Source organism: Stenella coeruleoalba, assembly GCF_951394435.1.
Source record: "Stenella coeruleoalba genome assembly, chromosome: 19".
Classification (NCBI taxonomy): domain Eukaryota; kingdom Metazoa; phylum Chordata; class Mammalia; order Artiodactyla; family Delphinidae; genus Stenella; species Stenella coeruleoalba.
In genome coordinates, this window is record NC_137165.1 from 21,024,086 (window position 1) to 21,044,465 (window position 20,380).

The following is a 20,380-nucleotide window of genomic DNA, read 5'->3' on the forward strand; positions in this document are numbered from 1 at the left end:
AAAGTTTGCTTTATTTCGGAGGCTGGAAACCTGGGGGTGGGAGGAGGGCATACGCCTGTCCAAAGGCTGACTCCCCCCACCGCCCCACCAGACAATCAGGGGGCAAGAACTTTCATAGACAGAGGGAGGGGGCTACAGGCAGAAACAGCACAGTCAGCTCTGACAGTCATCTTGAAATTAGTCATGCAGTGGTCGGATCAGTGTCATCTTGATTGTTTTAGGTACAGTTAGTCTTTAGTTCCAGGGTCAGTTTGTTCCCATTTCTTTGAGGCCAGTTCTCAGAACTGTGGCAGCTTATGTCACGGCTACAGCCTGGTCATCATGTAGTTAACTTCTTCCACCTGGTGAAGGTTTCAGTCTCTATAAGACAGCTAACAGGATACGGCTCAGAATATTATCTATAGCCCTTGAGGGGAACCAAAGGCCCTGGACTTTGCCTAATGACTATTTTTATTTGGTCTCCTTTGACTGCTTTCCTCTGTTTCTGCCTTTTCTCACTTCTCTGATTAAACTTGTTTGGCTAAACGTTTTCCACAGACAAAAGGCAGGCGGAAGACATGGTGGGGGAAGGACCATAGGGTCCTGCTCCGTTTCCGTCGGGCTCTGTATTAGTCATTGATGGCCGTGTAACACATTACCCCCAAACTTAGCAGCTTAAAACAAGAAGTATCATGTGTTATCTCACAATAGGACAGCAGTGTGGCCGAGAATCAGCTGGGTAGTTCTGGCTTTGGGGCTTACAAATGACAGTCGCATGTTGGCCTGGGCTGCCGTCATCCAAAGGCTGGACTGGGGCTGGAAGATCTGCTTCCAAGATGGCGTGCTCAAGTGGCTGGCACGTTGGTGCTGGCTCTTGGTGGGAGGCCACGGTTCCTCCCCATGTGGATCTCTCCTCATGGTAGCTGGCTTTCCCCCTCCTTTATTCCAATGATCCTCATACTTGGAAACTATTCAGATTTCTGGGACCGCCCCCCACCCCACCCCATGACCCAGTAGTCTGGGCTGTGGCTCAGGAAGCTGCATGTTTAAAAATCACCAGGTGAGTCTTGGGAAGGTGAAGACCCTGCCTTCACTCTGCTTTCCTTTCTCTATTCCACGGGTTGGCAAACTTTTCCTGTAAAGGGCCAGAGAGTACGTTTAGGGTTTGTGGGACACATAGGTCTCTATCACAATTTTTTTTTTTTAAAAACCTTTAAAATGTAAAAACTGTTCTCAGCTTCCTGGATTTGGGTCCCAGCGAAGTTGGCTCCATCCTGTAGCTTCTCCTGATCCTGACTTTGTGTCACTTAAAGCTCCTCAGGGCTTCTCCAGTTTTTTTCGACCTCAGCTTCAGCATCCGGTAACTATCTCCCAGCCAGTCCCCGTTTGAACGAGGCCCCCTCCTGGTCAGCCTGTACATGCTGCCTCTGAGGTCACCTGACACTGAGTGGGTAGGGTCACCGCCTTCAACAAATGGTGCCTGAGGCTGCCACTCCCCTCCCCCCTCCAGGGAGGTGCTTCATTAGGGGCCAGGGGCTGGGTGGAGGTTCAGGCACCAGCTGGCATAAGGAACCAGTTTAAAGGGCAGACCCCAACTAATTATGCAAGGCTGGTTCCCCGGCACCGAGTGGGAAGACGATGAGGCACAGGACACGGATTCTCAGAGCTGGAGGGGTGCCCGGAGCTCCCAAGGCTGATCCCTCTCCCCCAGAGGGACTTGCCCAGTTACCCAGCCAGAGGCAGATGTGGGACCAGAGCCCAGGTCTCTGACTCTTGCTCCATGCTCTCTTCTTTCTTTTTTTTTTTTTATGATATTTTCCTTAGCTTTTTTTTTTTTTTAATTTATTTTATTTTTGGCTGCATTGGGTCTTCGTTGCTGCACATGGGCTTTCTCTAGTTGAGGCGAGCAGTGTGTGGGCTTCTCATTGCGGTGTGCGGGCAGTGTGTTGCAGTGTGTGGGCTTCTCATTGCGGTGGCTTCTCTTGTTGCGGAGCACGGGTTCTAGGCACGCGGGCTTCAGTAGTTGGGCTCTAGGCACGCGGGCTGCAGTAGTTGTGGCACGCGGGCTCAGTAGCTGTGGCTCGTGGGCTCTAGAGCACAGGCTCAGCAGCTGTGATGCACGGGCTTAGTTGCTCTGCGGCATGTGGGATCTTCTCGGGCCAGGGCTCGAACCCCTGTCCCCTGCACTGGCAGGCGGATTTGTAACCACTGCACCACCAGGGAAGCCCTGCTCTCTTCTTTCATTTATACACATCTGCATTTGCACTGTGCACATCTGCCCTGATTCCCCACATCAAATCAACCTGGGCAGATCACGGAAGGATCAGAAGGTGTGTCACCTCTGACGTCCTCATACAGAGATCCTTCTGTAGAGTAGATGATAGTAGATTTTGAAAGGAAGGCAGAAACTTCTGGCTCTTCTAATCTACCCCTCACCCCCGACTCGTTAGGGGAAGGGACTGGACCAGACGGGATTGACTGGCTCAGGCTACATCATGACTCAGCTACATGGCAGAGTCAGGTCGTGCGGCAGGCATCCTGGTAGCCCTATTGTGCTGTGGTGGCTGCTGTCCTGTCCCACCAGACACCCCAGCTTCTGGGAAGCCTGTTGGCTGACAGCTCTCACCTGTCACCTCTTTTTGGGGACTTGCCTTGGCTGAGGACAGCTGTTCACCCTTCTCAGGGCAGCCAGCATTCAATGACTTGTCCCTCACCCCAACTTGGAACAACTTTGAAGGGTGTCTCGGCTCTGGAACTCTTTGCAAGCTGAGGCTTTGTCACGACCGCATCTCAGTCCAGTGCCTCCCTCCATCCAGGCCTGATTTCTTCCCTTTCCCAACAGGTGTTGATCCCAAGAGCTCTCCCAAATAAACTTCCTGAGTGTCAGTCCCCATCTGAGTGTGCTTCTTGAGGAACACATCTATTACTTCATTTATCCCCATCGTAACTCTGAGAAGTAGTAGTGCTATCCTCAGTTTCCAGATCAAGAAGCTGAGGCTCAGAGAGGTTCAGTGAATTGCCCCAGGTTACACAGCACATGAGTGGTGTATCTAGGATGCAAAAACAAATCTGTCTGTCCCCAAATCTCACACTCCTCCCATTCCCCTTGGCCAGTTCTCTTGACCACGCTGGTCCTCTGTTTTAGGGGCAAGTTTGACCCCCAGGACATGGACAAGAATGTGATTGCCATCCAGACGGTGTCAGGGATCCTGCAGGGCCCCTTTGACCTGGGCAATCAGCTGCTGGGACTGAAAGGAGTTATGGAGATGATGGTGGCTCTGTGCGGCTCAGAGCGTGAAGCAGACCAGCTGGTGGCCGTGGAGGCCCTCATCCATGCCTCCACCAAGCTCAGCCGTGCCACATTCATCATCACCAACGGCGTGTCACTGCTCAAAGAGATCTACAAGACCACCAAAAACGAGAAGATCAAGATCCGCACACTGGTGGTGAGTGCGCTGGGTACCAGACACTGTGCCGGGCATCAGGGACACCAGAATGAATGAGACGTGGTCCCTGTCCTTGAGGAGACCACGCCCTAAGCACCCAGATCCACCCACAGGCCTCTGCAGATCAGGGTGATAAGCAGGAGGCTGTGAGAACGTGGATTCAGGATGGGGGACCCTGCCATGTAACCCTAACAATGATCTCCTCGATGCTTTTGAACGACAAACACTGATGAGCTTTTGTCCACCAAGTAGTTTCAGTGCAAACTCCAAAAACTCAGTTTGTTTCCTTAATCGGTTTCTATATAGCACCTTGTTTCCATTTTCATTTTATAGAAGTAACTTCCTTTTTCTTGACAGCAATTACAGTGAAGATTTGAGTCACTGATCTGTTTGTTTGTGGGGTTTTTTTTGGGTTCATATCAATTAAAAAAAAACTAATTTTAGCTTCTGCAGAGTCCAATTTTTCCTGGGTAAAAATCTGCACAGCTGAATCTGCCCCCCAACAAAAATATGATTTCACAGCCAGTTTTTGTGCCATACGTTTTATCGTTGTGGTTACAGATATGGTTAGTATTATCCTGTGCTGATTTTTCAAAATGACAAACACAAAACATCTACGTGGGCAAAATGGTGGGGGAAAAGGGTAAGTTGAAAACCTCCAGCTTTGTGGGCATCTACCCTAACCTGGAAGCCTCAGGGAAGGCATCTCAGAAAGGTGACGCCTGCCCTTAGTTCTGTAGGATGCAGACAGGTTTATCCAGGCAAAGAAAAGGGGCAAAGTGTTCCAGCCACAGGGACCCGTGTGAGCAAGGCCTCGTCCCCAGGCCTTGGTGTCTCTGATCCTACACATCTCCCCTTCTCCCCAGGGACTCTGTAAACTTGGCTCTGCTGGCGGCACAGACTATGGTCTCAGGCAGTTTGCAGAAGGGTCGACAGAGAAGCTGGCCAAACAGTGCCGCAAGTAAGGGGGTCCTATTTCCTCAAGCCCACCATCTCCTCTCAGGGATGTGCCCTAGTGGATGCCAGATCCTAAAAAGCCGCCCACCTGCTGCCCTGAATTGTTTCACTCTTGCCCCAGTCCCAGCACCCTTGCCTCCCCTCCCCCAGGTGGCTGTGCAACACGTCCACAGATACCCGGACCCGGCGATGGGCAGCGGAGGGCCTGGCCTACCTCACGCTGGACGCCGACGTGAAGGATGACTTTGTTCAGGACATCCCTGCCCTGCAGGCCATGTTGGAGCTGGCCAAGGCGAGTGTGGCCCTGGCCTCTGGCCTCAGGATCTGCTGGATTCAGGCTCACGGGGCTGTCCGCTGAGCGTGGGAAATTAGACACACAGTCCTCATCCTGACTCTACCCTCTACTCTTCCTGTAAACCTGGGTTGGTCATTTCCCTCTGTCTGGCCCTCATCTTTCATGACTGTAATATGGGCTCACAACTCTTCATGCCTTCCAGGCAGTGGAAGGATGAATAAGATGAGGGCATTTTTTTCCTGAGATCCCCCCTCCCCCCCCAGGGAGTTGAGGTTTTTGAGGGACCGAGGGGCAGTACCTGGCCTCTTCTGGGCCCCTCCCTCCTTCCCAGTCCCTCCCAGATGTCCTTCCTCCTCTGCTGGGCCACCTCCCCCCGCGCCCCCCTTCCCCCGCTCTTTGCCGCCACTAAAGGGTGGAAGTGTGGGAGGGAGTTTCCACCAAAGGGTGTCCAGCTCCCACCCTATCCCACCGCAGTCTGATGGAAAGCCTATGGGACTGGGCTTTTGAAAGGGGCACAAAGCAAAAAGTGCACTGAGAGGACTCCCGTTGGTGCTCTGAGGTGCTGCTGAGGGGAGCAGAGCCTGTGTGAGCAGAGCTGGTTCCTCTCCCTCGGGGCCACGCCAGCCACGCTCCTCCCAAACCAGCCTGCCTGTGAGGGAGCCTCTTGGAGGCAGTGGTTTGTTCTCAGGTTTCCTTGCTGCCTGTCCCCTCCTATCCCCCACCTCCTGCCTCCAGACCCCTGACAAGACCATCCTGTACTCGGTGGCCACCACCCTGGTGAACTGTACCAACAGCTACGACGTCAATGAGGTCATCCCAGAGCTGGTGCAGCTGGCCAAGTTCTCCAAGCAGCACGTGCCCGAGGAGCACCCCAAGGTGGGGAAAGGGATGGCCTGGAGGGGAGCTGTACCACCGGACCGCCAGAGAGGTGGGAAGGACAGTTAATGATGTTCAGGCGCCGTGCCTGTGTGTCTGGGAGGATTCGGTGGAAGAGGCAGAGAAATTGAAAAGGATCATGGTCAGTTTCTCCCACTAGGTGGCACTTGTGTTTTTCTTAGTGTTAATGTTCTGTGGAGGGGGAGGAGGAATCCACGATTTAAAGTCGGAGAAACCAAATGGAGCCAGGATGAACGTCTTCCAATTTATGTTGTTGATTTCATGGACATCTGACAGTTAGTTGTATTTCATGTCTTCCACATTTATACAAATTTTATTTTCTGGGATATCTGGATTTGGGGATATGGGTGCTAAGTACGAATAATGAGAAGCGGAGGAACGGGGGATCAGGGGCAGCCCAGGTGTCACAAATCCCCTTGGGACCCTTCCCACAATGATTCACTGCACGCAACGGCATACTTTGTATGTGGTTTGTATATGAATATATATGCATTGTATTTCCAGCCAATAAAACATTTAGATTTTTTAAAAAATGACCAAAGTAATATAACCATGTTGCAAAACAAACACAAATGTGACAGTAGAGAAAAGAAAACAGCTACTTGCAATTACATCATCTCCCTCTGAGAACTATTTTGGTGTATTATATCACCTATCAGAGACTCTTTATTTCTGTGCGTTTTAAAAAAAAATAGTTATAATCAGGGAACCTCCCTGGTGGTCCAGTGGCTAAGACTCTGTGCTCCCAATGCAGGGGACCCGGGTCCGACCCCTGGTCCTGGAACTAGATCCCACATGTTGCAACTAAGAGTTCGCAGGTCAAAACTAGAGATCCTACGTGGCTCAACTAAGACCCAGCGCAGCCAAATAAATAAATAATTAATTACTTAAAAAAGAAAAAATAATAAAAATAGTTATAATCAGAATGTAGTTATTATTTTGTACCCAATTTGGGGAAAATACTTTAGATGTTTTCCACACTGCTATGTCGTTCTCTGAATCATTTTTTAAAGCTGCATAGGATTTCACGCAGGCAAGGGTGTATAGCATGTTCTGCCGCCATGAAGTTCTAATGTGGCTTCTAGAGATTGCCTCTTCCCAGCCACCCTGAGGATTATCTGTAGAGACTATTCAACCCCGGGGCTGACCCAATCCACTGTTAGGTCAGCTTTATCTGTTCTCTCTCCCCTCCCACCTCTGTTTACCCACCCCACCCCCATGCATAGCCTAATGGAAAGCCAGCCTTCTGCAAGAAAGTAACATCTAGGTCATCTAGGGTTTGGATGATCTTCCTTCTCTTTCGGGATTGATTTCCTTGCCATCTTTTCATCTCCCCAGGACAAGAAGGACTTTGTGGACATGCGGGTGAAGCGGCTTCTGAAGGCCGGTGTCATCTCAGTGCTGGCCTGCATGGTGAAAGCCGACAATGCCATCCTCACTGACCAGACCAAAGAGTTGCTGGCCAGGTACGGCTGCAGCAGTTCAGGGCTGGGGTCTGAGGGGCCTGGAGGCAGGAGGCTGGGTGGGGAGATAGAGATGGTGGGGGTGGGGAGTAAATGAGGGAATGAGCCATTAGGGGCCTGAAGAGGAGGCTGATGGGGATCAACACTGAAAAGTGACATGGCGGGCAGGTCATCACAGGGGCAACTTTGCATTGTGAGGAAAGAGGTCACTGTCCATTCTGGTGACCTGGTTCCCAGGCCCTGAAATGCCAAAGATGAAAGGCACAGTTTCTGTGCAGCCGGACGGGAGGCACACAGGCTCAGTTACCACACGACACGGCAGGTGCCATGATGGGGGACATACAGAGGGCTGGCTGGAGCACGAGCAGTGGCACCCAACTGGCCAGACTGGAGGGTAGGTGGGTAGGCAGCTAGAAAGGCCTCCTGGAAGATGTCACAACTCAGGGGAACCCTGAAGGAAAAAAAGGAGCCACTCAAATGCAGCAGAAGGAAGGGTTCCAGGAGAAGGAGGGAACAGCGTATGCAAAGACCCTGAGGATGGAGGGAGAATGAGTGAATGAGGACGGGGTTCTCCAGGGATATGTCTGGAGCATGGAGTGCACAGGAGAGAGTGGTGCTAGATAAGACCAGAGAGGACGGCAAGGGCCAGAACATGGTGGTCCTGGGGTGCTTCCATGTGGAAGAGTTTCTCCTGGATGCTGGGCAGCAGGGAGCCATTTGGTATCTCTCTAAACAGGGATGGGGCTGCTGTTTGCAGCTACATCTGGCCTCACTTCCTCCTCAGCCACTTATGTCCATGGCAGTATCTTCCCAAGGTTAGTTCTGGGGCACGTGCTCACTGGCAGTACTTCCCAGAGTTTCACTGGGCCTGCTGATGCCTGGGAAGCGTGTGCTCATGCACTGAATGTCCTTTATCCTTGCTCTCCAGGGTATTCCTGGCACTGTGTGACAACCCAAAGGACCGAGGTACCATCGTGGCTCAAGGTGGTGGCAAGGTACATTGGGTGGGCTAAGGGGTCCTTGCCATCCTAGAAGGTGCTTCACTGGGGAGAAGCACACTTGTGTACGTGTGTGTAGGTCTGTGTGTGTGTCTCTCTGTGTGTATGTATGTGTATATGTGTCTATGTGTGTCTGTGTGTGTCTCTGTGTCTCTTCATTTGTGTATGTGTGTGTCTCTTTGTGTGTATTTGTGTGTGCACGTTCTTTGCCTGGCCCAAGAATAATGCACCCCCTGCCCCAACCCAACCTCTGGAATACAGTCATTAAGGTATCTGTGCTGTCAGTGCCTAAGTCTATGAAGTGTCATGGGATTTACTGTGGGATCCCATTTATCCTCCTTGTTACTGGAAGGAACCCTGGTGCAGATAGAGACCGTGGGCTTTGCTATAGAAGGCTTGTCATCGAGTCCTTGCTTGTCCCCTTTTTAGCTGTGCAACTTCAGGCAAATTACTTAATCTCCCTGAGTCACAGTTTCCTCGTCTGTAAAACAAGGGAGAACATCACACACTCACTTTGCAGAATGTCACAAGGATTAGAGAAAATACACTTAAGTGTTGGCTCATAGGAGGTGCTCAGTGAATGGCTGCTATTATGATTAGGTTTGACTTAGTCAGAAAGTAAAAAATGATTGATTTGTTTTTCCAAAAGCCACATGAACGTACGGATGGGTGGGGAAGAGGGCGGGCGAAGATCTCCATGTGTGCTAGGAACCAAGGGGAGTGAATCCGTGATTAAGAATTTAACTGTTTTCCATGATGCTCAAGAGTTGACTCTATTACAGTCTTCCTGAACTTCTGATGGGACAGCAGTTGGAGAGGGACGCTAGGGAGAGAGGCCTCTGTATATTTGTGACCGAGGGGTGACTGTGCCCTTTCTTGCAGGCCCTGATTCCCCTGGCTTTGGAGGGCACAGACGTGGGCAAGGTGAAGGCAGCCCATGCTCTAGCGAAGATCGCTGCAGTCTCCAATCCGGACATCGCCTTCCCTGGGGAGCGGGTGGGTGATGGGGGCAGTAGGGTGGCAGTGATGGGAGGAGTCTGCTCCCAGGGGCCTTTCCCCTTGCCACCCTACCCCTGGCCTGGGAGAGGGCGTGGTGCTGTCACAAAGAGGGCCATGAATCGGAGGTACGTGGATCCCAGGCCTGGCTCTACCTCTGACAAATAAGGCCGTCCCCTTGGAAACTCAGTTATCTCACCTACGAAGTAAAGGAAATAATCCCGCCCCTCAGGATCATTGTGAAGATTGAATCAGACAATGGGTGGGCACGTGCATTGGAAATTCTAGAGCTGGGCACCTGTAAATGACTGGGGGGACATGGTCTCCACCTGACCACTCCTTGACGCCTCCCCCCACAGGTGTACGAAGTAGTGCGGCCCCTTGTGAGTCTCCTCAACACACAGAGGGATGGGCTCCAGAACTATGAGGCTCTCCTAGGCCTCACCAACCTGTCTGAGCGGAGTGACAAACTCCGGTGAGTGGGGCGTAGAGGGAGCAGGGGTGGAGAGAGGTGTCCCATGAAGTGTTGGTGGAAATGTCACAGGTACCGTGTGTGCTCTTCTCTGAGGACAGGCTCGAAGGCAGTGGGTAGAAACGACCGTGGGAAAGATTTGAACTAGCACTTGGAAAGACTACAGTGAATGTGCAAAGCCAAAGGAGACTGGAAAGGCATTTCCTTCTGAAGTAGTAGAAAAGATATCAGGTGGATGGGTGGGGATAAAGTGTCCCCACACATCCCCAGAAGCAGGGGGATGGTGGGATTGGGTTGAAATTCTTTTGATTGCAAGTGGCAGAAAACTCAACTCCAATTGGTTTAAGCATAAAGGGAATTTAATGACTCAGGTCATTAATGACTCATCTGGGATAAACCAGATTCAGGTGCGGCTTGATGCAGGCGTTACAAAGCTGTCCTAGATCCTACACCTCTCCACCTCTTCTGTCTGTATTGTCTTAATTTTCAGACGGGCTCTTCCCCTCTCTCATGATCACATGAGGGTTGCTCCAGACTTCACATCTTCTTGGCTTCATCTCCAGCAGGAGAGAGAAAGACATTCCCCAGCAATAATACAAGAGAATCTCTGGCTGGGTGACATGTTCATCCCAGACCCTGTTTCTATGGCCAGGATGCTGTGCTATGTCATTGGATACCCCTCCTGGAGCCGGGGGTGGGATTACTGCCATCTAAACCATGCTGGCTGAGGATGTGGAATGGCCCTTGGGTGGCCAAAACCCCAAATGCTCATTACAGAGGACTCAGCAGCCTCTCTTCTTCCACCCCTCAAACCCTAGGCAGAAGATCTTTAAGGAGAAGGCCTTGCCAGATATTGAGAACTACATGTTTGAGAACCATGACCAGCTGCGGCAGGCAGCCACAGAGTGCATGTGCAACATGGTGGTGAACAAGGAGGTGAGGGGGCTCCGGATGGGAGTGATCAAGGCATGGAGAGTCGGGCCACAGGTCAGGGCCTGGCGCTAGATTGGGGGCTGTTACAGTGGTATTAAGGCAACATTTTTTTTTTTTTTTGCGGTACGCGGGCCTCTCACTGTTGTGGCCTCTCCCGTTGCGGAGCACAGGCTCTGGACGCACAGGCTCAGCGGCCATGGCTCACGGGCCCAGCTGCTCCGTGGCATGTGGGATCTTCCCGGTCCAGGGCACGAACCCATGTCGCCCGCATCGGCAGGCGGACTCTCAACCACTGCGCCACCAGGGAAGCCCTTAAGGCAACATTTTGTCAAAGAACCCAGGAATCCCTCAATCTTTCCTAGATGACAGCCTCCCTCCCTATAAGGACCCCGAGAGGAATATAATGCACAAAGGAGACAAAGGAGAATACACAAAGTAATATCATCCCTAGCTGTGGCTTTGACCCCAAAGCTTGGGCTGGATGGTGTAGAAGTCCCATTTCCCCAAGTTATTTACTAAATAATCTCATAGCAAAAAATATAGGAGGCCAGGGCCTCTTAGAGGTCAAGAGAGGCTAGACCACTTGCATCTGTTGAAGCTCCACATATATAAAAAAATGAAGAAATGCAAAAACAGTTACAAACGATTTTAGAATATGTTAAATGTTAACATTTAATGAACGATCGCTGTTTCCACAGAAACCGCAATGCACTATAACTGTGTTCATCACAGAATAATTATAGGATTTGTAAAAATAAAATGAATTCAGAACACATCAATGGCTTCATGGTCTGGTACTGGGATAAATTATCACCATATGATGAATGAATGTTTCCTTCTTTCCATCCTGGCAGAGCACTGCTGTGCCTGTAGGTAGAACCTCATCAGAGGTAACAACAGGGTTGAAATCTGAGGCCCTTTGTTAACATGACAACCAGGGCTAGTGGCCGAGTGTGAGACCCACTCCGTTGCCCCTCAGTTCTTAACTCAAGTCTTGGATGTTCTCACTGTTATAGCAGGAAAACCTGATCCATGAAAGTCTTTTAAAATCAAAAGGAATAAAGCTACCACAGTCCACCAGGGAGCTGGCCTGAGGCTGGGCTGGGGGCCTGGCAGCCACGTGGGAGAAGAGAGTGTATCCAAAGACAGTGGAGGGGATGGGGAGCACCAGCGGCCACAACAACCCGAATCAAAATGAACAGTGGTCCCAACAGGACAGAAGTTCATTTCTCGCTCACATCATTTCTTGCTCACATTAGGATCAGGTGGCTCGTTTCCAAGCAATGACTTAGGGATGCAGGCATCTTCAATCATCTATATAACTTATATATAGTTATATAGGTATATAACTATACCCCCCCCAAAAAAAAGAACTGTCTCTCCCTCTGCCACCTTGAGAGTGGTCTCCATTCAGATGGGGAATGGGGAGACAGACCACAGGAGAGACCCCTGTAGCGCTCCGCCATGGTGGCCTGGAAGTGACACACATTACATCCATTCATGTTCTGTAATGAGAATGAGGTCATGGCCATATTTAGTGCAAGAGGTGGGGAATGCAGTCCTTTTGGGGCAGCTGCTTTCCAGTCACACCTGTGCCCCATGAGGGGACTGCGCTATCACTATACTCTTACCTCTGAGGACCACTGCTCCAGCTTCAGGGAGTTGTAGGTAGAGGTTTATAACCTGGGCAGCTGTGACCTTTGACCCCTCTTGGCGTTCCCCTTCTAGGACACCTCACCCAACAAAATGCCCTTAAATTTAATCAGTCAGATTTTACTATAGAGCAGAGGGGTGCGGGGGGAAGGGGGGGGTCAGTGTGCTTTCAGGCATGTCAGGGCCCTGGGCCCCAGGAGGCTCTTCTCCTGGCTTTTGGGTGCTTGGGAAGCCTCATCCCTCACCTGGTGAATGGTACAGCAGCTCCTGAGTACCATGTAAACTACCCAACTGTCTGCGGCTCTTGCCAAGCCTCTGTGCCTTCAGGGACTGCAAAGTCATTTAATGGCAGACCCTGAAGGCCCATCTGTTGTGGAAGAAACAGTCCAGGCTTCCCCAAAGGGACGTGAAACATGGCTCTTCAGGCAACATCTACCCTTCAGGAGTCTGTGCCTGACCTTTCCCCAGGGGTGGAGAGCTGAATGCAAACAGAGGCAACAGCGAATGCTATACAAGGAACCCCTTATTCTCTTTAGCCTTTTAGCTGGAGGAGTCTGTAGCACTTTCATCTAACTAGTCAGAGAAGACTTCCTGGAGGAGGAGGTGTCATGGGTGAGATGCTCAAAGAAAAGCTCTGAGGGATCTTGGGTCAGAGAATTTGGCTCCAGATGCATCTTTCCCTCTCCAGGCTGGGCAGATGGGGGCATTTTTCTCTGAGCCGTGTACCCGCCTCCCATAGGTACAGGAGAGGTTCCTGGCTGATGGGAATGACCGGCTGAAGCTGGTGGTGCTGCTCTGCGGGGAGGATGATGACAAGGTGCAGAATGCGGCTGCGGGGGCCCTGGCCATGCTGACAGCAGCACATAAGAAACTGTGCTTCAAGATGACTCAAGTGGTGAGAGTGGGCCCTAGGGACTCTGGGGAGTCCCCCCACCCCCAGACCACACTGCCCTGTATGATCTTCTGGGGGGGAGGCCAGCCCCTGTATCTGTTCCTACCACCTAAAGAGAGGAGAATCTATATGATTCGACCCCCTACACTCACCATTTGGACTCCCTAAGTGTGCTAACTCACTTTGGTGGTGCTTATAAGTCATTACTTAAGAATAATCACAATAATAACAATAGCACTAACTATTGCTGTGGAGCCCCTGAGCTCCCCAAGAGAAGAATGGATGTGGTTGGGTTACCATCCACAGTTTGACGAAGAGGCAGCAGATTCTCTTAAGTTCACGTGATGACCAGACCCTTTGTGGGACTGTGGCCATCTCAGCAGGTGTAATGAGAGTGATATTGACATAGCTGCAAACAAGGGGATGCAAAATGAAATTTTCCTTATTTCACCAAACTGAACTTAGTTTGTGGGCATCATATTCACTGATGGTGAAAAATGTAAACATCTCAAAAAAAATGTAAACATCTCAATTCAAATGTATTAAAGCAAGTCTGCTTTACAGGCAGGCTCTTTTAGATAGCCAGCTGAAGGCAGGTGTGTGTGTGTGTGTGTGTGTGTGTGTGTGTGTGTGTGTGTGTGTGTTCTCTAAATTCCATGGGGGCTTATGCTGTCCTGGCACCAGGGGAGGGGTCTCTCTCCTAGATGTAGCTCATCCTGCTTGGTCCCTGGCCTTCAGCACTTTCCCTAACGCAAGTGTTTCAAAATTGTAAGGTGTGTAAGAGTCACACGGAGGGCTGGTTAAAACACTTTCCCCAGATATTCTGACTGAGTAGATCGGAGGTGGGGTGCTTCCGGCCTGGGGACCACAGGCTGCTATCCTAGAGCAGCTTCTGCTGAAGTTACTGGTCACACATTTCTGTCACCAGGCCCCGCAGGGTGCTCTGTGACTCCTCCACTTACTGTGCTCCAGGCGCTGCTCTAAGTGCTTGCACCTATTATGTCATTCCATCCTCCCAACAACCCTGTGCAGTGGGCATGGTTATTATTATCCTCACTCACCAATGGTGAAACCGAGCTCAGAAAAGTAATAGTCCAACACCACATAGCCAGTTAGATAGGAGGGGACTGGGATTCTTCAGGATTGCAACCCACTCCTGGCCACTTCTTCCATCTTCCCAAGGGGCTCAGAAATCCTGGCTGCATTCCTGTCCCAGGGAGTGATAGGCACTAGACCCATGATCAATTACGCATCAGCATAAAATCTTTCCCTGAACCCTACCACAGCTAGCTGAACTTTCCTTTCCTTTCCTTGTGGTAGGATACAGTGCAGAGTTTACAAAAGTCTGCTGAGAAGCTCAGAAGAATAATTTGCCTTTTCTTCCTCTCTGTATCTGTCTCCCCATCTGATAGCAATGTATGTAGAAAGGTATCTCTGCTAACTAGTGGAAGGTAATAGGTCTGAGGAAGCAAAGGGGAAATTGTTGGATTAGTGCCTAAAATCAACATTCCTGTCCACTTCTATGTGATGGGCTCTTACTATGCTCTAGCCATCATGCTAAGCTCTTTTCATGTGTCATATCATTAGATCATCACAATATTATGAGGTAAGATAACAGATGAGGCTCCTGAGGCTTGGAGAGGTTAAATAATTTAGCTAAGGTCATACAGTTGGTAAGTGGCTGAGTTGGGACCTGAACACTAGTCTCTCTGACTCCAAAACCCATACTGATGACTATTCTATTCTGTGTCTGTTGAATGTTGTAAGTGTCAAGCCTCCTGGTTCTATTCTCAGCTCCATTTCTGTCTCCTGGGGGTGATCAGAGTGGTCTAGAGTCCTGTCTCCCCCATGTACAGTAGTTGGGCTGCTTCACATCTGGAAATGGAGGAGAGAGATGGAGGAGGGGTGGAGGAGAGGATACACTCCAGACTCCAGTGTTAATTCCAGTTGAAGTCAGGGCTGGTGGAGTGCATGCCTAGAGCATGTCTCTAAGGGCACCTGGGTTGGCAGAAGCAGGCGTTGTGCATGCGTCCAGGGTTAGAATCCTCCTTTCTGAACATCCTCCATTCCCATTGCACTCAGGCATGCAGTGGGCAGGTCCCTTTGCTTCTCAAGATGCTTAAAAATTAAATGGATGTGTGGATGTTTATTCTCTACTATTTCCAGATGTGTGACTATAGCTAAGTTACTTCCTCTCCCTGAACCCCAATTCCTCCACTTATAAAATGAAAAGGATTGGATTATTTCAAGTTCCTTCTAGTTCTTCAATTCCTGCCCTGGTCCTGGTAAGGAGATGGGCATCACCCAGCTAGTCCCAAGGGGTTCAAGTGGGCATATGCTGAGCCCCATACAGATAACCAGATGTGTGCTTCCCCTTTCAGAGCTCAGAATCTGGGCCTGGCCAAGGCCTTCTTTTTATCTTGTCCAAAATCTACTTTCTCCGTCCCCCCCACTGATTCCTCCAATCCTTCCTTATCCTCTTCCCCACCTTCAGACGACTCAGTGGTTGGAGATACTACAGCGGCTTTGCTTGCACGACCGGCTGTCAGTTCAACACCGGGGCCTGGTCATTGCCTACAACCTGCTGGCGGCTGATGCTGAGCTGGCCAAGAAGCTGGTGGAGAGTGAGTTGCTGGAGATCCTGACTGTGGTGGGCAAACAAGAGCCAGATGAGAAGAGGGCAGCAGTGGTTCAGACAGCTCGGGAATGTCTCATCAAATGCATGGATTATGGCTTCATTAAACCAGTGTCTTAGACAGGGCCCAGAGGGATGCTGGGGCTGCTCCTGTTCTGTGCAGAGTTCTGAGCTAAGAACTCACTCCTGGGGTGTCAGTTCAGCTAGGGATCATAGCAGCGACAACGAAGTCTCCATATAAAAGAAGGACTTGATTGTCCCCTGAGTTGTGAATCTCCCCCTTTGCTCTAGGAAAGTTTGCATGTTTCATTAGCTCTCTTGTTCCTTACATCTGTCATGTTCCCAAAATTCCTAGAATAATTTTCATCTGTGATTAGGAAGACAGGTTGGATAATTCTCTCTGTACCCATTCCAAAGTCCAGGATAATGGGCTGAAGTTCTTTATGTTTTGGAAAATGGATTGTGTGGTAAAGTAGGAACTAACAGGTGTGTGAATATAAACGTTAGTGCTGGTGTATCTGGATGCTGATCTGTGCTGTTTTTTATATCGTCTCTCCCATGCTGTTTGAATAAGGCTGCCTAGAACTGCATGTTTCAGCTGTAGTGCCCTGTCCCAGCCCCATGTCCATTCCCATCACTGGAAGTACAGTTTATGTTCAAGAGTATGACATGGTTTTTGCAATCTGCTTGGGGCAATCTTCTAAGCAAGATGTATGTGATGAATATAAATAAGATCGACTCATAGTACTTTAAGCAAAAAAAAAAAAGAATTCATTGGTTCATATATCTTGTCAATGCAGGGAAAGGTCTGACATTGTTAGAACCAGGGCTCAAATGTTGTCACCAATATTCTTTTCCGTGTGAGGACTTTTATCTCTCTGTCATCCCCCGTGTCATATTTTGGTTTTAATTTCCTCTGGGTTGGGCTTAATTTCTGGCAAGCTCTTTTCATGTGGTGGGAAAGATAGTGCCCAAAAGCTCCAGACTTCCACGTTTGTTTGTTTTTTTGCCCGTGGTTTGTGGGATTTTAGTTCCCCGACCAGGGATCGAACCCTGGCCCTCAGCAGTGAAAGTAAGGTGTCCTAACCACTGGACCTCCAGGGAATTCCCACATAGTTGTTATAGCTCATAATCATGGAAGAGAAGAGAGAGGACCATTCTTAATAACCCATCAAAATTCCCAGAGATAACTCTGATATGTGTAGCTTGTATCACATTTCCATATATCACATTAACAGCATGAAGAAGAAAAATAGTATGATTATTTCAATAGATGCAGGGAAGACATTTGATAAAATTAAACAACTCATGATAAAAAATTCCAGTAAACTAAAATTAGGAGACTTCATTAGTCTGATAAAGATTATCTACATAAAGGCTACAGCCTAAATGATATCTAATGATCCCCCTGAGATTAAGAATGAGACACGGGACGTCTCTGGTGGCGCAGTGGTTAAGAATCCCCCTGCCAATGCAGGGGACACAGGTTCAATCCCTGGTCCAGGAAGATCCCACATACCATGGAGCAACTAAGCCCGTGCGCTACAACTACTGAGCCTGTGCTCTAGAGCCCGCGAGCCACAACTACTGAGCCTGTGTCCCACAACTACTGAAGCCCGCGTGCCTAGAGCCCGTGCTCCACAACAAGAGAAGCCACCGCAATGAGAAGCCCGTGCACCACAACGAAGAGTAGCCCCCAACTAGAGAAAGCCTGCATGCAGCAACAAAGACCCAGCACAGCCAAAAAAAAAAACCAGTAAAACAATACTTGCTATTACCAATTCTATTTGGTTTTGTACTAGAGGTTCAAGCTAGTACAATAAGGCAAGAAAAGGAAATGAAAAGCAGAAAGATTGAAAATCAAGAAATAAAACTTTCAAATTATTCACACAACAGTACTGTACATGTATACATGTACATGTGTACAGAAAACATTTACAGATAAACTCTTAGAAATAATAAGTGAATTTAGATACAAGGTCAATTTACAAAAATTAATTGTATTTCTGTATACCTGTAACAATTAGGAAATTAAAATGTAAAAGATGATGCCATTTACAATAACAAAAACTACATCAAATACTTAGGAACAAATCATGTGAAAGATATTGAAGGATTCTACATAGAAAACTATAAAATATTATTGAGAGGAATAAAAGAAAACCTACATAAATGAGAGATATTACCATGTCATGGATTGGATGACTCAATATTAAATTGGGGATGTACATTCTCTCCAAACTGCCATATAGGTTCCATGAAATGCTAATCAAACCTGAGCCTTTTGGGGGACAGACTGATAAGTTATTTCTAAAGTGTATATGAAAATGCAAATAATCCAGAATACCTGAGCAAACTACTTGAACAGGCATGTCATAAAAGAGGCCAATAAGTACATGAAAAGATGCTCAACCTCACTAGTCATCAGGAAAATGGAAAATAAAAGTATTATGAGATGCCACTATAGACATTAGAATGGCTAATATTAAAAACACTGACAAAAATCAAGTGTTGGTGAGAATGTGGAGTAACTGGAACTCTTTTTTTTTTTTTTTTTGCGGTACGCGGGCCTCTCACTGTTGTGGCCTCTCCCATTGCGGACCACAGGCTCCGGACACGCAGGCTCAGTGGTCATGGCTCACGGGCCCAGCCGCTCCGTGGCATGTGGGATCTTCCCGGTCCGGGGCACGAACCCATGTCCCCTGCATCGGCAGGCGGACTCTCAACCACTGCGCCACCAGGGAAGCCCTGGAACTCTTATACATTGCAGATGGGAATGTAAATTACTACAACCACCTAAGAAAATGTATTTGGCAGTATCCCTAAAAGTGTTAAGCAGTACCCACTAAAATAGCCAGCAACTCCTAGGTACAGAGTCAACAGAAATACATACTTATGTGTGCCAAAACCCATGTACTATACAATGAAAGAAAACATTTTCAATCACAGCTCCCAAGTGCAAATAACCCCAATGTCCATAGAAACTGGATAAATTGTTCCATCCTCATACAGGAGATGATGATACACCAATGAAAGTGAATAAACTACTGCTACATACAACAATATGGAGGCAACTTACATAACATTCAGTGAAAGGAGCTGGACCTAACACCATGTACTGTATAGTGAATGATTCCATTTGTATAGGTTCAAAACCAGGCAAACTTGGCTATGGTATTCAGAGTCGGGATACTATTTACAGTACTTGTAGGGAGAAGGGAGTGGATAGTGATGAGGAGGGACCCTAAGAGAGCATCTAATTTTTGGTCTGGATGTGTTCACTTTCATCAAGCTTACGATTTATGCACTTTTCTGTATGTTTCATTTTTAGAGACTTAATATAGAAAGTAAATGTTTTTCTCTTAAGAGTATGAGGATTACATAAAAGAATGGATCTTAAGTACCTGGTTCGTAGCATATGAATAATCAGTTAGTTCCTTTCCTTTCATCTGATTAATATTCCCTGTCCCAACTGATGGATCTGTACTTCAACAGGTCACTTAGGGGAACAGGGGACTGGTGAGTAAGCCAGTTAACATTTGCAAATTCACCCAAGGAATGGCGGACACCTGGCCTCAGTGTGTTTAGGAAACAAGGGTTCTTGGCCAGCGAGCTCGCAGTGATGAAATGCAATAACATCTGTTCTCCGAGATCCCAAGACAGAGTGGCCGCAGGGCGCCAGGTGAGAGCCCAGGTTGGAGCTGGGATTGTACTAAACCACCCAGGAGCCCCCACGGTGCTGCTTACTCTCCCAGGGAAGTGTGGGCTCCCATTACATCTCTCTTAGTTCCCCAGCCAGGGATGGAATCCTCGTTCCCTGCATTGGAAGAGCAGAGTCTTAACGACTGGACCGCCAAGTAAGTCTCCCCATTACCTCTCTTTGCAGCATGCTTCCCTCTCTCTTCGCCTTCTTGGGCCTGTTGGAGTGTCTGGGCCGGGCCGTGGCGCGTGAGTCTGGCACATCGCCAGCGCCCAAAAAATAGTGCTTAATTTTGTTTCCTCTGAACCGCAAAAACACCTGCACCTGTCACCATCTGCAGTCAAATTCCAGCGCCTTGGGGGAGCTAAGAAAGTCTGCCTTAGACAACACATACGCTTTAAGAATTTCATCAATAAGAAAGGAGAGAAGGGAGGGAGGGAGGCAGGGAGGGAGGAAGGAAGGAATTAGGAAGGAAGGAAGGGAAGGGCGTGGTCTTTAAGAATCTGCCTGCCGATGCAGTGGACGCGGGTTCGATCCCTGTTCCTGGAAAATTCCATATGCCGGGGAGCAACTAAGCTCCTGTGGCACCACTCCTGAGCCTGCGCTCTAGAGCCCGCGAGCCATAACTACTGAAGCCCGCGCGTCTCGAGCCCGTGCTCCGCAACAAGGGAAGCCACCCCAAAGAGAAGCCCGCGCCCTGAAACGAAGAGTAGTCCCTGCTCGTCGCAACTAGAGAAAGAGAAAGCCCCTGGGCAGCAACAAAGACCACATGCAGCCAAAAATAAATAAAATAAATTTAAAAAAAAAAGAGCGGAAAAGTGTACTTTGCAGAAGCGGAGGCTCGATTTCCTACCTCCTTCTCGCCCCATCGCTCACACTCACCTCCTTCTCCCGGCGGGGAACCTGGGCGCATCTGGCAAATCAAACAGGCATCCACCGGCTGGAAGCACCCCGCCCCCGGACAGCGCAGGGATTGAGGTGTCGTCCCGTGGGCGCAAAAGCCGGAGGTGGGAGGGTGCGGGGATGTGGGGAGGCATCGGGGTCCACCCGCGAGAACCATCGCT

The 20,380-nt window shown here is 49.2% G+C and overlaps 1 protein-coding gene across 3 annotated transcripts in view; it reads left to right on the top strand.

Annotated features, from left to right (window-relative positions):
• The window catches only part of UNC45B (unc-45 myosin chaperone B), a gene marked incomplete at its 5' end in the record, with an annotated part of 29,524 nt that extends 13,415 nt beyond the window's left edge, over positions 1 to 16,109 (top strand). Inside the window, 11 exons of one of the 3 annotated variants that reach the window (XM_079905168.1) lie at positions 3,125 to 3,425; positions 4,292 to 4,386; positions 4,533 to 4,680; positions 5,413 to 5,553; positions 6,913 to 7,040; positions 7,966 to 8,032; positions 8,918 to 9,031; positions 9,391 to 9,506; positions 10,322 to 10,439; positions 12,829 to 12,984; positions 15,476 to 16,109. In XM_079905168.1, the coding sequence (XP_079761294.1) occupies positions 3,125 to 3,425; positions 4,292 to 4,386; positions 4,533 to 4,680; positions 5,413 to 5,553; positions 6,913 to 7,040; positions 7,966 to 8,032; positions 8,918 to 9,031; positions 9,391 to 9,506; positions 10,322 to 10,439; positions 12,829 to 12,984; positions 15,476 to 15,736 (1,645 nt within the window). In that variant the 3' untranslated portion in view covers positions 15,737 to 16,109. The remainder of the gene's footprint in view (positions 1 to 3,124; positions 3,426 to 4,291; positions 4,387 to 4,532; positions 4,681 to 5,412; positions 5,554 to 6,912; positions 7,041 to 7,965; positions 8,033 to 8,917; positions 9,032 to 9,390; positions 9,507 to 10,321; positions 10,440 to 12,828; positions 12,985 to 15,475) is intronic. The other 2 variants (XM_079905169.1, XM_079905170.1) reach the window with 2 other exon arrangements.
• Between the last annotated feature and the right edge of the window lie 4,271 nt (positions 16,110 to 20,380).